The 17784-nt window shown below is 43.0% G+C and overlaps 1 protein-coding gene across 8 annotated transcripts in view; it reads right to left on the bottom strand.

Annotated features, from left to right (window-relative positions):
- Positions 1 to 1548: 1548 nt before the first annotated feature.
- Positions 1549 to 17784, bottom strand: part of FAM120A (family with sequence similarity 120 member A) — a 120266-nt gene continuing 104030 nt past the window's right edge. For 2 of the 8 annotated variants that reach the window (XM_035298936.3, XM_035298946.3), the window contains exons 13-18: positions 16497 to 16706; positions 15072 to 15255; positions 14359 to 14496; positions 11806 to 11947; positions 10746 to 10842; positions 1549 to 3433 (exon numbers count right to left, since the gene is read on the bottom strand). In XM_035298936.3, coding sequence (XP_035154827.1) covers positions 3122 to 3433; positions 10746 to 10842; positions 11806 to 11947; positions 14359 to 14496; positions 15072 to 15255; positions 16497 to 16706 — 1083 coding nt within the window. In that variant the 3' untranslated portion in view covers positions 1549 to 3121. Of the gene's footprint in view, positions 3434 to 10745; positions 10843 to 11805; positions 11948 to 14021; positions 14497 to 15071; positions 15256 to 16496; positions 16707 to 17784 lie in introns of all 8 variants that reach the window. The other 6 variants (XM_054253619.2, XM_078365040.1, XR_013532171.1 and 3 more) reach the window with 3 other exon arrangements.

The following is a 17784-nucleotide window of genomic DNA, read 5'->3' as shown; positions in this document are numbered from 1 at the left end:
CACCTACTGAGGCCTTAGGAGCAGGTAGACAGACCCAACTTAGAGCTAAAGATTGGGTTCCAGCCTAGGCCCTGCTGAGAGTGACCTAGAGCACGCTGTGCTGCTCTCTCACCTACAGCAATTCCAACTAAGAGATGAAAGCCACCGGAAGGAAGGAGCACCTGCCTGTCATGGCGCGCTCTCCTGCTGCTGAGACTGTACTGTTCAGAAGCCCGTCCATCTCCCCTCCTGAAGCCAGAGGATTGTCCCCAGTCAGTTTGGCCATTCTCAAGTGGGGTGGAACTGCCCCTAGAGAGAGGGAAGAAAACTGCGTGGTTGTTACGGTGGGGGAGGCACTGCAATGGGTGATGGAAGCTGGTGGGCCTGAAAAGTGCTCCTCCAAAACGCTGTGCCTCTGCCAGGCACTCGCGACCCAAAGTGAGTTTGACTTGTTCCCGTCACGGGCAGGATCCCCAGTCCCAGTAGAACGGTGATTTTTAAAGACGGAGACGTCTGGGCGCCCCCATCTTCCCACAGCACAGAGAAGGGCTGGCTGGCCCGCCACCGGGAGGCTGCCGCAGAGGGGCTCAGCCATGGCCGGGAAACACCTAGCCACCGTCAGGGACGGAGGAGTCAGGGTGGGAAGAGGCCCTGGTGTGAGTGAGGCTGGTTTCCTTTCCTTCAAACTCTGAAAGCCCACCCCATAAAAAGCAGGGGTAAATTCGTCTTGGGTCTGAACAGCCAGGACCAGGAGAGCTCTCGGGGTGTTAGGTGGAGAAATTGGCTCGGTTCGGGCCTTGCTGGGACTCGGGCTCCAGGGGTCTCCTCATTCTGTCTCGGAAAAGACTGGTCTCTGCTGAGCCGGGCGCCGGCCACGCAAACAGGACAGGCCTCATTGGTTAGGTCTCGGCCGCCGGGAGGAAACACCCGAGAGCAGGCCCCATCGACACGGCCCCGCCCCGCGGGCTGCGCACGCACCCGGGCCTGCGCCGTGGCGGACCGGGAAGCGCCACGCAAGGCCCCGCCCCGCCCTTTCACAGGAAGGAAACGCACCCCGGGGCGAGCGCCAGCCCCTCCCTGGAGTGGGATCGCCGTGCTTCCTTTGGCCGCCTCCAGCGCCGTTAGCCCACCAGCCCCCACTAGAGGGCAGCACGGGGAGCGTCTCACCAGGCGCTCGGCGGACCTGGGTACAGGGACCTCCTATCAGGTTGCAGAGAAGAGCCTTCGGTCAGAAGGATGGAGTGAAAATCGGCTACACTTGTAACATCCAGCTTTTAAAACATGGTGGAGTCAAATTTACTGCGTCCTTGGGGCTTAAGAAAACGTTTTCTGTAAGTCTGCTTTATCAGAGAGAATTTTTTTTAATCCCTTTGGTTGCTTGAAACTTAACTATCAAACAAATTAATCATGTATTAATGTTCCTCTAAGCCGGAAACCTGGAATTACTTTGAAAGGGTACAATATTTTTAAACTTTGGTTATCTGATCAAGCTTTTCAGTAATTGTTTCTATTTGAATTAAACCTCGATAAAATTAGCTTTTACAAGTGAATTTAAAAGCCACGCCATACTTTATACTAAAAGAATAAAGATTTTTATTAAGCATTGTAAGTTGCATTCAATAGCCTTCAGATACACCACACCACAATCCATCGACAGTCAATCAAACCCAACAGCAGTTCATTCTTGCACAATCCATGAGTTAGGGCAAAACTCCCTTCAACTTACAGTAAGATCCTACTTAGCTCTTGCGGGCAGGGGTTGGGGAATTACACCTCATTTCTGATCACTAATGTGATGAAGAGCATCAGAAGTATCTGAAAACGATAAGAAGTGATTCTGATTTCAAAGTACATTGTTTGGAAACATTAACAAAAACATCAAAATGATCGAAGTATACCTGCTTCTACTAAATTCTTGATGGGAAAGTTCTCAAGAACAAGCAATTTGTTTCCTGCTACAGAGGGGGGGTGGTTTTTTTTTTCTTTTTAAAGATCAAAGGGTTTTTTTTTTCACAGAATTTCATATTTGCTAATATGAAGGCATAAAACAGCAACAAAGAACAATAATGCATACAGCAGTGAATACACCAGGGTAATGTTGATATTCGAAACGGCTAGATAATTTTGGAAGGGGCTTTAGAATAAATGCAACAGAGGTCAATAATCACAAAATTTTAAGGTTAGAGCAAGATCAGTCAATGACTAAACAGAGTTAACATCTTTTATAGGACTATTACTGATTATTAGCATTTTTGTTTTGCAAATGGGCACATACTGGTAAGAATGGAAGAAAGGACGATAACATGCATATTAACTACACACTTTAAAAATTATGAACCATGCAGAAGTTTAGCTCAAGTAGTAGTACTAATGGTCTACATCCGATTCAAAACCACATAGTTCATTGATCACAGATGCATGGTATTAGTCACGAAGTTTCAGAACACATTGTGTTGATTTTGAAAGGTCATTTGCATCTTCTATGATTTCAACTTTATCTCCATTTAACTTGCTTGTAAAGTATGTATGATGTATTGTATATTTAAAATCAGCAGAACGGCAATATTACTCTATAATTTTTTAGTTTTGATAGTTGCACTTTTTTTTTTAACACAAAAGAACCACATCAACAGTGATGAAATTTAAGAAAGAAAAACTGTGGTTGTGCCTTATTTCTTTCATAATCATAAAAATCAAAGCCTTAAAGAAAGCTTCATTGTGAAACAGTAATGCAAAATCAAATATAATGGCATACATATGGTGCCAAATGCTAAAAATTATATTTTAAGCTATATATACTTAAAGACTGCCAAAATTTGTTTTCTTTATAGTTCAAGAAACACAACTATAGGCTTTTGTCATAACCAGTTTAAACTTTATGTGTACTTCATTTTAAGTGCGGGAGTCAAATGCTCTTCATTTTCTTTCTCTTTTTTGTTTAATTGTAGCATTTTGACTACAACTGGTTAAAACTAAAAATGTGTTGTTTAAATCTCTGATATCAAAGAGGGATCTGAATTTCCAAAGTCCTCATTTTTCTCTTACGGAAAGGACAAAATGTACATAACTGCAGGCTCTCTCTCTCCAGATATTCCTAAATCTTTACCCTTCCAGCATCCTTCACCCTCTATAAAAAATAAGTTTACTCTTCTTTATTTAAGACAGCTGCCTCCAGAGCAGCTTCTCTGCGGCAAGCGCTGTCTGTACTTAGTGCATTTAAATGAGGATTTGTATTGCACGTTTTAGAGTCATTATTCAAGGCACTTTCAGAGTGGCTGGGGGCCCTGGTGTCACCCGTGCTCCCGTTCATCTGGGGAGCGGGTTTCTCCTCGGCCATCACTCCGTTTTCAGCCAGGGACCCGTCTGAAGACATAGCAGAGGACTTCGATTCCCCAGATTTTGACTTAAGTTCTTTGGCCACTTCTTCTGCTGAAGCAGCATAAGGAGGTCTGCCCTGTTTAAAACAAAGGACAACAAATGAGAAGGTGGCTTCTGATAAACAGCAGAAGAGAGAGGATGCCAATTTTGGCCTAATGACACTCTCTCCAGATTCAAGAGCAGAAAATGTCCAGTGGGGTCCCTCTAACCCTGTCTTTGTTTTGACTTCCAGGTGGTATAAGCTTGACCTGTCTCAATCAGTTCCCTCCATGTCCCCGTCCCTCAACTCCTCTGTAGTTAATACCCTGAAAATGAGGGAGATTCCTACTTCAGGAGCTCTGGTCTAATCCTTTGTATTGCACCAAATTGTTTAAAATAACAAAATGCCCCTCAATAAGTCTTCTCTAAAATTATGACTATTCCCAGCACCACAAAACAAACAGGGTCTCACACATCTGCCTGTGATGTGCAGCAGTGCACACACCCCATTTCTACTAGGGAAATAACAGTCATTGCTGGGGAACCCCAACAAGAAATCTGCATTGATAATCGCCATGTGTTTGTGAAATATCTCTCCTGAATGGGTCTTCCCCATTCCTAATAGGTTTAAAAATAATTATCTGGAAAAAAAAAGGATCTTGAGACTAATCCAGCACATTTTCTGAAAGACACGGTTCTCTGTGAGGGCACTGAAGACAGATCTTTAATTGCTTCTATCACTGGACCAGGGCTGCGCAACCTTAGCATATGGTACGGTGGCTCTGTTCATTCTCTGTGGTGGGTCGTCCCATACACCACAGGGTGTTTAACAGCATCCCTAGGCTTCACCCATTAAAAGCCAGTGCCCACACGAGGTCTTAACAATCAGCATCTCCAAATGTCCCTTGGGAACCAATCACCAGGGCTGAGAGTCACTGTCATAGATTGACTCCATACTGAAGAAAACCTGGATGGTTTTCACCTTCAAACGGTCATTTTACAGATGAGAAGAGGAATCTTCCAGCTTGCCATCACATCCCCTTCCCAACAAAGAGGGTGGTACCTTCCAGCATCTTCTAGGCCTCCTATTCTGAAAACCAGGGTATATTTGCCTTCTTGATGACAAAGTCCATTCATTCAACCCAGATGGAGATGTGATTCTTGCCTAAGAAATGACCTCAATAAACCAAAGGTCCCCACATACTCTCCTACAACATGTATGTTAGCTTCCAACCCTAGAGTTTGGAAATGCTAATGCTCCCTTCTCCATAAGTAAATGCAATCATCATTTTCTTTGAACCTGGAGACAAATAATATCAAACATAAAAATACAGCAGGAATACCGGGCGTGGGGCTCATGCCTGTATTCTCAGAACTTTAGGAGGCTGAAGCGGATGGGAGAGTGAGACTGTCTCAAAAAATAATAATAATGAGATAGAGCAGGACCAAGAAGTAAAAAAATAATTCTGAAGATTTTAACATATCCTTTCAAACCTCAGAGCCCTCACTGTCAGGGAGAGTCCACTACAGGACTCAATCAGCACGTATGGTAGGATCATCAGGAGTTAGAAGTGGGTACCTATGGATGCTTGCTGCAGGAGCCATAATACAGGCCTGTTAGGGACACTCAAAGGAGTCCCTCCCAGTGACAGGGGAGGGGTGTGCACAGAGGATGGAGGGGACTGGGAAGGAAAGTGGCTTTCACCTATTTGGAAACAGATATCCCCTCTTTCTACAGCCATAAGCCTTTGCCACCAGGAGCAGGTTCCTCATGCCACCACCAAATGCCCTGTGTGTGGTGTGGCATCTTCTGCTCCACTGTGTGTCCTCTGAGAACTGACCAAGCAACAGGATGGGGCTCTGCACCAAGGGCAAGTGCTGGGAGTGTAATAAAAATGGGATGGATGGGGACAACAAAAAGAGAAAGCCTAGAAATTCTCAGGAAGCAACTGCATATTTTTAACATGTGATGAAAACCACAAAGGAAGAGCAAAGCTGCCCACATCCTCCAACCTTCCCAGGATGCATAGTGGAAAGTACCAGGTGGAATCACACACAGCCCTGTGAGAAATGGGAGAAGAGAGTGAAGTCACAGGCCCACACACAACAAAGCACATCAGAAAGATTCACAAAAAGAGCAGAAGTACTCCCTCTGATTTCAAAACAGGTTGATAAAATGATAGAAGACATGAAAGAACAGCAGAAATCAAACTAAAACTGGGAATGAAGTGAAAAAACTTAGAGAAGAATTCAAAATAAAAAGAAAAACTTCATTTACAGAAATGAAAACTAAATTACAAGAAACACAAGAACAAATATCCAAAGAAGATAAAAAGGAAGAAAAGATTTTTAAATTGGAAAGAAATGAAGACAGGGAATACAAATCAAAACCACAATGAGCCAGGTATGACGGCTCACACCTGTAATCCCAACACTTTGAGAAGTCGAGGTGGGCAGATCATGAGGTCAGGAGTTCAAGACCAGCCTGGCCAACATTGTGAAACTTGGTCTCTACTCAAAATACAAAAATTAGCCAGGCGTGGTAGTGTGTGCCTGTAGTCCCAGCTACTCGGGAGGCTGAGGCAAGATAATTCCTTGAACCCGGGAGGCGGAGGTTGCAGTCAGCTGAGATCATACCACTGCACTCCAGCCTAGGCAACAGATCAAGACTTCATCTCAAAAACAACAACAACAAAAAAGAAACCCACATACAATGAGATAATACTTGACATTCACTAGGAAGGCTAAAACCAAAAAGAAGAAAACCAGCAAGTTTTGGCAAGGATGTAGAAAAACTGGCATCCTTGTACACTGCTGGTCGGAATGTAAAATGGTACAGCTGCTTTAGAAAACAGTCTGGCAGTTTCTCAAATGGTTAAACATACAGTGACCATGTAAGCCAGAAATTCTACTTGTAGGCATATACACAAAAGAACTGAAAACACAAACCCACACAAGGATTTGTAGATGAATGTTCCTAATACTATTTTTTTTTTTGAGACGGAGTTTCGCTCTTGTTACCCAGGCTGGAGTGCAATGGCGCCATCTCGGCTCACCGCAACCTCCGCCTCCTGGGTTCAGGCAATTCTCCTGCCTCAGCTCCTGAGTAGCTGGTATTACAGGCACGCACCACCATGCCCAGCTAATTTTTTGTATTTTTAGTAGAGACGGGGTTTCACCATGTTGACCGGGGTGGTCTCGATCTCTTGACCTCATGATCCACCGCCTCGGCCTCCCAAAGTGCTGGGATTACAAGCGTGAGCCACTGCGCCCGGCTCCTAATACTATTATCTATAACAGCCAAAAGGTGTAAACAACCAACTGTCCATCAACAAATGAGCAGATACATAAATATGGTCTTTCCAAACAATGAAACACTATTCAGCAATAAAAAGGAATGAAATGCTGATACACACCACAACATGTACATTTATACAAAATATACAAAACAGAAAAATCCAGAGACACAAAATAGATCAATGATTGCCAGGGGCTGAGGGGTGAGGGTGGGGAGATTGGAGAGTGACTACAATGGGCAAGGGGTTTCTTGTGCAGTGATAAATGTTCTGGAATTAATGGTGATGGCTGCTTGACTTTGAGAATAAATTAAAAACCACTGAATTACAAACAACCCAATTAGAAAATGATACAAAGACCCAAACAGATATACAGATGGTAAATACGCATATGAAAAGATGTTCCACATCATAAGTCATCAGGGAAATGCAAACTAAACAAAAAGCTCCCACTACACACCTATGAGAATGGCCAGAATCCTGAACACTGACACCACCAAATGCTGGAGAGGATGTGGAGTAACAGGAACTCTCATTCACTGCTATGGGGAATGCAAAATGTTACAGCTACTCTGGAAGATAGTTTGGTGGTTTCTTACAAAACAAAACACACTTACCATAAAATCCCAAAGTCATGTTCATGGCTATTTACCCATGAACTTATGTCTACATGAAAACCTGCACATGGGTGTTAATAACAGCTTTATTCATAAGTGCTCCAACTGTAAGCAACAAAGATGTCCCTTAGTAGGTGAATGGATAAACTAGTACATCCAGACAATATAATCTACTCAGTGCTAAAAAAAAAATGAACTGTGAAGCCATGAAAAGATATGGAGGAAACTTAAAGGCATATTGTCAAGTGAAAGAAGCCAATGTGAAAAGGTTATGATTAACAACTATGTGATATTCATGGCAAAAGAGATCTAGTAACTACCCAGATGGGAGGAAGAAGGGATGAACAAGCAGAGAATAGAGGATTTTAGGGCAGTGAAATTACTGTGTGAAACTATATCGGTGCATACATGCCATTATGCATTTGTTCAAATGCACAGAGTGCACAACACCAAGAATGAACCCTAATGTCAACTGTGGACATAATGTGAAAAGGATGTGTCAATGTAGGGTCACAGAATATAACAAAGGGACCCCTCTGTGGGAGAGGTTGACAATGGAGGAGTTGTGTGTGTGCCTGCATGGAGGATATGGAACTCTGCCTTCTGCTTCTACATCTTCTGCTCAATTTTGCTGTGAACCTGAAACTGCCTCTAAAAATTAGTCTCTGAGAAAAACAAACCATTGAACTGTACTTTAAAATAGGTAAACTTCATGTATGTGAGTCATATATTTAAAAAGAAACAAATACAAAGGACAAAAATTTTTTTTAAACTATTAATTTAAAAAGGTAACTTTCTAAAATAAAATGAAATGTGAAATTACCTTTGGAAAGCATGCTTTTCACACTGAGTGCCCTGATCAAGAATAACCAGTCCCAGGGCACTGTGAAGGAAAGTCATTAAACTCTTACTGAGACACAAAAACAGCAAGTGACTTCGAAGGGGAAAAAAATTAGACTATTATCCATTTTTGAGAGTAGAGCTTCGTGCCAGAAGAAAATGAAGCAGCGCCAGCCAATGGTGACTCATGCCTTTAATCCTAGCACTTTTGGGAGACAAAGATGGACAGATCACCTGAGGTCAGGAGTTTGAGACCAGCCTGGCCAACATGGTGAAACCCCGTCACTACTAAAAATACAAAAAGTAGCAGGGTGTGGTGGCACATGCCTGTAATCCCAGCTACTCAGGAGACTGAGGCATGAGAATCACTTGAACCCAGGAGGTGGAGGTTGCAGTGAGTCGAGATTATGCCACTGCACTTCAGCCTGGGTGACAGAGCAAGACTCCAACCCAAAAAAAAAGAAAGAAAATGAAGCAACATAAGACACTTAAAGAAAGAAAATGTGAGCCAATGCTTCCAGTTATAAGGAAAATAAACTGTTTTCAAATTAATATTATTCCCTATATTCTTCCTGAGGAGCCCTTCCTGAGAATCTACTAAAGAAAGGGTTTCAGGAGCCAAAATGGACGCACGGACACAAAGCTTGGTAGGGGTATGAGACATGAAGGTGTTTCTAGAACCAAGGCAGATGAGGTAAAAAGGGAATGTACAGTAGGTCACAGCTGGCTACCTACATAATGTAGGTAATAATAGCACAGCTACTTTTTTTAGAAACGCGAGAATGGTGAGGGAGAATAAGAAGCAAACATTTCCTTTTAACTGTTCTCAGTAATTTAGGCATAATGGTAGTATTCGCGCTGAGCCTGTTGTGTGTACAGTACAGAAAAAGTAAATAATTAGTTTTGTATATCCAATCTAATCAACTCCTTACTACTTTTTTTTTTTTTTTGAGACACTGTCTTGCTCTGTCACCCAGGCTAGAGTGCAGTGGCATAATCTCAACTCACTGCAGCCTCAACCTCTTGGCCTCAAGCAATTCTCCCACCTCAGCCTCCTAAGTAGCTGAGACCACAGGCACTTACCACCATGCCCAGCTAATTTTTTATTTTTTGCAGAGATGAGGTCTCAACATATTGCCTGCTGGTCTGAAACTCCTAATCTGCCTGCCTCAGTCTCCCAAAGTGCTGGGATTACAGGCATGAGCCACTGTACCCAGCCTTTTCTGGCTTCTTAAGAACCAAGATTCTCAGAAAGAAGAAACATTTAGATATAAAGTAGAGGTTAAGTAAAAGTCTTGAAGTTCTACATTTGAATTGGAAGATTCAGTATAAACTCATAATGTCATTCATTGGTGGGGACAGCACATTATGTATATATAGTGTATACCTGTGTACATAGGTACATGTGTGCACAGTACATACATGTGCCTGTGTTTATGCACCTTTCCTCCCTAGTGCTGTCTGCAGGAAAAGCCTACAGTGACTCGGTACAGAAGAAAGGACATACAGATACATAACAGTAGGTTTTTTGTTTTTTGTTTTTTGAGACGGAGTTTTGCTCTTGTTACCCAGGCTGGAGTGCAATGGCGCAATCTCGGCTCACCGCAACCTCCGCCTCCTGGGTTCAGGCAATTCTTCTGCCTCAGACTCCTGAGTAGCTGGGATTATAGGCACGCGCCACCATGCCCAGCTAATTTTTTGTATCTTTAGTAGAGACGGGGTTTCACCATGTTGACCAGGATGGTCGACAGTAGGTTTTTAAAGGCCTTGTAGTCCTCAATTTGGATTAGAAACATCAACAGAAATTCATGACAATCTTATATTTAAAAAAGAAAACAAAATCTTAGATGTATGTACGTGTTTATGCGTGAGAAAACAGAACTCCAGGTATGGATATACTTCCCGCTCCACGCCAGTTCTTCCACAGAACAATAGGAATGGTGAACAGTGCTGTGGAAATAAGACCTGTCCATGCTCAGACGGGTCCTGAAATGTTTCCCATTAAGGAAACCAAGAAACTGGCTGGGCATGGTAGCTCATGCCTGTAATCCCCAGCACTTTGGGAGGCCGAGGGAGACAGATCACCGGAGGTCAAAGGTTCAGCCTGGCCAACATGGTGAAACCCCATCTCTACTAAAGATACAAAACTCAGCTGGGCATGGTGGGTCACGCCTGTACTCCCAGCTACTCGGAAGGCTGAGAGAGGAGAATCATTTGAGCTCGGAAGGCAGAGGTTGCAGTGAGCCCAGATTGCACTACTGCACTCCAGCCTGGGCAACAGAGCGAGACTACATCTTAAAAAAAAAAAAAGAGGAAACCAAGAAACTGAAAGTGGTTGTTCCAGCTCTGACAGGGCCAGGCAATCCCCAAGGTGAGCCTGGACCATCATGCCACACCAGGCAGGAAGCCACCAGAGACACAGGGTCATGGAAAAGGGGAGAGACAACCTGAAGAGGCACTCAACAGCAAACAATCTGGGCTCTAGGAAACGGACATTTGGTGAGCAGCTATGTGCCAGTTATGGTGTTAGATGATTGACAGCTAAAGCATTATCCTCACAGCCCTCTGTCTGAGCGCAGGCACTAGAAGTGCAAGCTCAGACAGGAGACATCCCTGAGGGCACTGAACTGACACAAACACCATGTCGTCTTCTTACCTGAATCGATGCCTGGTTTTTGTAACCTCTGCCATAGTACCTTCCACCTCTTCCAAATGTTCTAATCACTGGGGTGGAAATAACTCCTCTTGGACGCCTAAATGAATAAGAAAGGACAATAATAAACACTTAAATCTGTTACAGATATTTAAAATAATATCAAATGATTTTAAAGCCATCCAATCTTACACTTTATGAAGCACTGAATTAACCCATTTATGCAGGAGGTTGCAATTTTTTTAATTTTATCAGACCTTGGCAATGACCTTGAGCAGGATATAAATAACTCCCACATGCTTAGTGTTCCAATAATGGAACACTAGGGATAAACAGGTTAAGTATGATCATAGGGAAGATTTATTCCAAGAAATCAATCTTACTTTTTTGGTTCATATCCATTGCATTTGCAGTCAAATGTTCTACCCCTGAGCTACACCCCCCCAATATCCAATGCATTTGATTTGAAAACTAGTACTTTAATAATATTACTTTAAAAAAATTGTTAAGGCACCTGGATAATTGAAAATTGTATGGTTATTTAATAATGGCTAATTAAATAATTATATAATACTATAAATGGGATTGCAAGCATTATAAATGATATTAAAGGCTAGGCACAGGGGCTCACACCTATAATCCCAGCACTTTGAGAGGCCCAGGCGGGTAGACTGGTTGAGCTCAGGAGTTCAAGACGAGCCTGGGCAACAAGGTGAAACCGTGTCTCTACCAAAAATACAAAAATTAGCCAGCCATGCTGGCACATGCCTGTGGTCCCAGCTACTTGAGAGGCTGAAGTGGGACGATCACTGGAGCCCAGAAAGTCGAGGCTACACTGAACTGTGACTGTGCCACTGAACTCCAGCTTGGGTGATAGAGTGAGAACCTGTCTCAAAATAAATACATAAATAAAAACTAATTAATTAAATAAATACAAATGATATTAAAGAAGAATGTACCTAATGATATAAAAATTTTCCTACTGAACTCCCAAGTCAAAAAAGCAAGTTAGAGGCTGTATTCTTTATTTATACAAAAGACATTCTCATGGCTCAGAACTTACCCTCTAGCTGGTCCTCCAACAGAAACCACCTGCAGGGGGAAAGGCCCCCGGCCCCCACGGCCCCGCCTGCTCCCAGCCCAGTGGCCAACCACAGTGCCAGCTATTTCTAGTTTGCCTCCCTGAGAAGGTATAGGTTGGACTCCTGCACAAAAAATATGCGAAAAGACAAAATCTTTACAATCACAGAATTAAGAATAGCAAAAAGACACAGCAAGAAACATCTTTTCAGTTTTGGTTTACATTTACCATGAAGCTACTTTCTCCTGCTTTGTAAAATTTTGTGTTATGTAGTGTATCTATGTGCGCACTCTTTGACTTTAAACTATTGTGAAGAACCCATGACAACTGAATTAGGTTACAACTGCAAATATGCAAGCCTTTTTAGATAGAAACAGATTCAATAAAGTGTTGTCATTGGTGCATATGGCATGCCTTCTATATTACCAAGATGGAAATCTGCAAACTCAGAATGTTTTTCTCTTTAGGCAAATACTTCCAGGTTTATTACCTTAACCAAACATCATAGAATCAATAAATCTAGCCTGTATTTCTTATTCTATTTTTAAATTAGAATTTCCTTAAGCAGAGTCACAAATAGAATTTACTAACTTCTTTTAACTGCTGCAAATTATAAGTTTTCTGACCTAAGAAAATTCTCAAATTGCTAAATGGCCGCAAAACTTCTGATTAAAAACAAAAAAATAAACAAAACCAGAGCCCCAAGCATCTTGTCTTCTAACAGTGGGAATGGATCATAATAAACTGTCCTCTTCGTGTTAGCTGTGGCAGTTCAGCACTGTCCAATAGAAACCTACAACAAGCTTTATATTTTCTTGTAGCTACATGAAAAATGTACAAAGAAACAGAGGACAGACGTTTTAATAATATATTTATTTAACCCCATGTATCCAAAATAATACTATGGCAACAAGTAGTCAAGAAAAAAAATTTTTTTTTTTTTTTTTTTTTTTGAGGCAAGGTCTTGCTCTGTCACCCAGGCTGGAGTGCAGTGTCATGATCACGGCTCACTGCAGCCTTGACCTCCCAGCTCAAGCGATCCTCCCACCTCAGCCTCCTGAGTAGCTGGGACTACAAGTGCGTACAACCACACCTGGCTTTTAAAATTTTTTTGTAGAGGCAAGGGTCTCACTATGTTGCCTAGGCTGGTCTTGAACTCCTGCCTCAAGCAATTCTCTCTCCTTGACTTCCCAAAGTGCTGGGATTATAAGCATGAGCCACTGTGCCTGGCTCAAGATAAAAAAGGGATGAGCTATTTTAGTCTGCCTCCCATTTTAAGTTTTAAAATCTGATATTTTATACATTTTAGCCAGAGTTGAAGTGCTCAACAGAGCATGTGGCCAGCAGCCTATACTGGGCAGTGCAAATCTGAGTTCCAGACACAATTTTAACAAAGTTAGGAAGCAGGTTGCTTTTATCATTCCAGTCTAAGAGTTCACTTCTTATCCCACACTATTCATAGTACAGTCTCCCCTCTCCCTACATCCTTGATCCCGACTACAGGCCAGCTTCAGTTTCAAGGCACTAAAAGGAACTGCAGCAAATTAAGAAGCAGAGAGAAAACACAGCTGTGAGCTGCATGAGGAACAGTCACAGAGCAGAGTAGCACCCTGCAGGAGGCTGGTGGGAGGACGGAGGAGGCAGAGGGGCATGCAACTGCACCAGGGAAAGGAGAGGCAACCTGAAGTTGCAGACAGAAGGGCTGATCCATCGCCAAGTCTGCCAAGAGTCACCTTTCCACACAATGTCCCTTGATAGCCTCCCTAACTACCCCATGTAACTGAGTTGGAAAATCATTGTAAATCAAGAGAGAAAGGCTTGCCCATCCTCAATGTGACTCCAAAAAAATCACATCTGAACAGTCAGTCCTGTCATGTGACTTAATGGGCAGATTTAGATCTGCAGATCTAGATCCCCAAAACGTGGGATTAGGACAAAGACACAGGTCACTGGCTTCCAATTACAGCACCACCACAAGACATTGCTTCCTATGCTAAATGTTAAGACCCTTTTCTCGTTTGCAAGTCTAATACAAATGCAAAGAGAAGCACTAGGAATCTACAGTAAACCGCCTTGTTTATATTCCCAACATTAGATCTTTGTTTAAAAATGTTTCTGTGAAATAAACTGCGACAGACTTTTTATGTCAGGAATTCTGTGACCATTAGAATTTTCTATACAAGTATGATAATCTTTACCAAAAGATGGCTGCTTGGGAAAGAAACGCCACTATTAGTCAGCAGCTCATCCTATGAACACGAGGCGATGGTCAGGTGCACAGAAAGGCTCTGTTCTAGGTGGACACTCAGTGGTCTACCCTGAAAGGAGAGACTGGCCACAGCAGAGCCGCTGCGAGACCTGAGAGCAGAGAGTCTCGGGAGGAGCGGTCAGGGAGGGTCAGAGCAGGGACCCAGAAGAAAGGCCGTTCTGTTGGAGGAGGGGCTGATGAGGACAGTAGAGGAAGGAAGGCGCCAGACGATGGAGCGAAGGAAGTGCTGGCAGGCAGAAGCTCTGGGAAGGGGTGGGTATAATTACCGCCCTGGGACTTGCTAGTCCTGCTGCTGTCACTGCCTGAGAAGGCTCCGCAGTGTCCCGATGCTGCCGCCACACGGAAGGCACGGTAGGGGCCTGTTGCTACCGTTTCCCCATAGGGGCCTCCAAAGCCACAGACGCCTGTGGGACCCGGGGTAGAGAGAGAGGGGAGAAGTGTAAGGGACAGGACTCAGGGCCCTGCTGGGTGTTCAGGCAGAGTGGCCCCTGCCTCCTCCAGCGCTATGGAGGGCTCTCCTGGCCCCTCTCGTCACCTCGCTGTCCTGCGCCCATGGTCCCTGGGGACCAGCACTGAAAGGCCACCCTTCCTGCAGTGGGTCATCAAACAGGGCACTGACATGGGGCTCAGGATGGGCCCTGTGAGATGGGTCCGGAAAGATGACTGTCTCTGTCCTGGGTGGGTTTATTTTCCCTTTCACATGATAAAAATATATATATATATCTTAAATGTGAGCAGAGTTTTCAGATTGACTGACAGACTTTGTGATGCAGCTTTTGTATCAGCATCAGCAGGTCCCTCTCCCCTAATCTCCAGGATCAAACTTGCTCCTCACGGACTTGAAGAACTGCTGCTGCAGTATCTCCCAGACCAACAGTGACAAGGTCAACACAACAGATGGGCTTGCCTATAAGGGCTGCACATTCTTTACAGGTATCTGGCATCTGTTACCCCCAGGAACAAGTTCCAATCAACTCACCTGCAAAGCCTCTGCCCCTGCCCTGAGAGGGTGGGACAGGCCCAAAGTGCCGGGGGTATGCAGAGGCAGGGTAGAAGGGCAGGGCAGGAGGTGGCGGGAAAGGGAGTGTGTGGCTCTGCCGGGAGAAGCTGAGCCCCTCGAGGACGCTCTGGCGCATCTTCTCTACCTTGGCAGCCTGCTCAGCCTGGAAGTCAAGGATCAGCATGTGAAAATGCCATCCACAAGGTTTTAATTGAATTTAAATGAGCACTAAAAAAATAAAATTTATTGACTGTACAGTTGGCCCTCTTTATTCATGAATTATGTGTCTGTAAATTCGCCTACTTGCTAATATTTATCTGTAACCACAAAAATCATTATTCATGGTTGTTTTCTGGTTGTCTGCAGACTTGTGCAGAACATGGCAAAAATTTTAGTTGCCTGATGCGCTGACCCCAGCTGAGGTCAAACATGACAACGATTGCCTTCTTGTTTCAGCTCATGCTGAAAACAAAAATCCTTTTCAGAGTTTATTTAGTGTCAGGTGTTTCACAATTTTGTCCTTTTTTATTGGTGATTTCACTGTTTAAAATGGTCCCCGGCTGAGTGCAGGGGCTTATGCCTGTAATCCCAGCACTTTGGGAAGCTAAGGTGGGTGCACTACTTGAGGTCAGGAGTTCAAGACCAGCCTTGACCAACATGGCAAAACCCCGTCTCTACTAAAAATACAAAAATTAGCTGGGCATGGTGGTGAGCACCTGTAATCCCAGCTACTCAGGAGGCTAAGCCAGGAGAATCGCTTGAACCTGGGAGGTGGAGGTTGCAGTGAGCTGAGACTATCCCATTGCACTCCAGCCTGGGCGACTAGAGTGAAACTCCATCGCATAATAAAACAAAACAAATAAAATGGTCCCCAAGTATAGTGCTGAAGTGCTGTCTGGTGTTCCTAAATGCACAAGGAGGTGATGATGTGCCTTATGTAGAAAATATATGTTAGAGAAGTTTTGTTCAGGCATGTGTTATGATGCTAGTGGCTGTGAGTACAATAATAATGAGTCAACAATCCATATTATATAAGGTGTCTTTAAACAAAAAAAGTACATGAAATAAGATTGTATACTGATTGGTTGACAAATATATGTGACCAAAGCCTTAAAGGAACCCAGGACCTTGTATTTTCCCTGGAGCAATGGTTCAGTGTTCACTAATCTGGCATTCAAGGTGAGTTTTAGAACATTACACCACAAATAACGAGAGACAATGTTATATCGGGAGCTTGGCTCATCATGGGTACTGAAGTGATATTTAGTGACACTCAGCACTGGGCCTATCCTAAAACAGAATCCTGAAACACAAGATGATAAATATTGTACAAAAGATGACAGATTTAGCCAATTAGCTTTATTTTATTGCAGTTAAAGGCAGCCACCCAGCCCTCAAGCATACCTGACCATCACAGAGGTCGATGAGTGGGGTCTTTTCTCGGCTGGCTTTGAGGAGTTTGGATTGGAAGAGTTTCCCATCAAAATACATCCAAGGACAACAGTGTTCCCAGGGGATTGGCTGTCCGCATGCATCATTTGCAAACAAGGCCATGTCTACTCCACTCATGAAGAGAGCTGATAGCTGAATTCCTCGGGGATCTAGGTTCTCAATCTTTAAATTGAAAAGAGTAATTTCTATGGAAAAAGAGTACTACAGAATTGAATTCTTCCAATATCTTACTAAACCTCTCCAAAGTTAACAGAATATTCCTCAACAAAACAGCATCACTAAGAAGTCCTATCATTACCTCATACTGACCTAACACTGGCCTCATTTGAACAGAAATACTTATGTGATTTAACACATTTGAATTTAAGAGAATATTTTATAAGCATACTCAAGTATTTTTCAGTTTGGGCTTATAAAGCGTTCCATAGTATAGAGTAAGACTGTACTTAAGGCTGATATGTGACAAAATGAGCAATGATGTGTGGTCAACTTAGTCCAGAGCTCCACAATCTATTTATGAAATAACCCTTCACATTTCAGATCTGCACACAGGTAATGTATGAACAGAAAGAGTGTCAAAAATGAACACTCTATTAAGATTCTGCATTTTCAAATAGTTACATTTAAAAAATTACTTGGTATAATTATATTCTAAAGTAAATTTGTATTTTATGTTTACATTATTTTATATGTCAATGTTTTTAATTGCAACTTGTTAATAAGACTGTCAAAATGTCTTCTGGAGAAATGGATAGCTTAAAAATGAAAGAAGACAACAAACTATACATACTTCTAGAATTTGCACAGACTTTAACTTCTCTCAGTGTTGAGTGCTGGGTGCCTGCCTTCTGTATGTAGAGCCCATGGTTCAAGTGCCTGATAAGCAGAGTAAGAAACGCTAACACAAGTACAGTCAACTCTTGATCATCTGTATGTGAAAGACCTAGTTTGTGGATTATCCAGGATAAAATTTTAGCTCTCATCTGGCTTTTGTCTTCCTACTTAGGTGGCTTTTCAAGAATGCAATGTTTACAGGAGATCAATCTAAGCAAAGCCTATTTGTGGCAAGTAAAAGGGATTTTCATTAAAGGGAAAAAGGTCATTCTGGTGCCAAATGCTAATAAACTTACGATCATCTGCTGATTTTGTTGTGTTAACATTCCCTATTATCAGCTAACACTGTTTCCCAACCTTTTTTTAAATTTTAACAATGCAGTTAACCTTCCAAAACCTGGAGAAG

This window comes from Callithrix jacchus, chromosome 1 (genome assembly GCF_049354715.1).
Source record: "Callithrix jacchus isolate 240 chromosome 1, calJac240_pri, whole genome shotgun sequence".
Lineage (NCBI taxonomy): Eukaryota > Metazoa > Chordata > Mammalia > Primates > Cebidae > Callithrix > Callithrix jacchus.
Note: the sequence above shows the minus strand (reverse complement) of the source record. Positions and strands in the feature narration are given on the sequence as shown.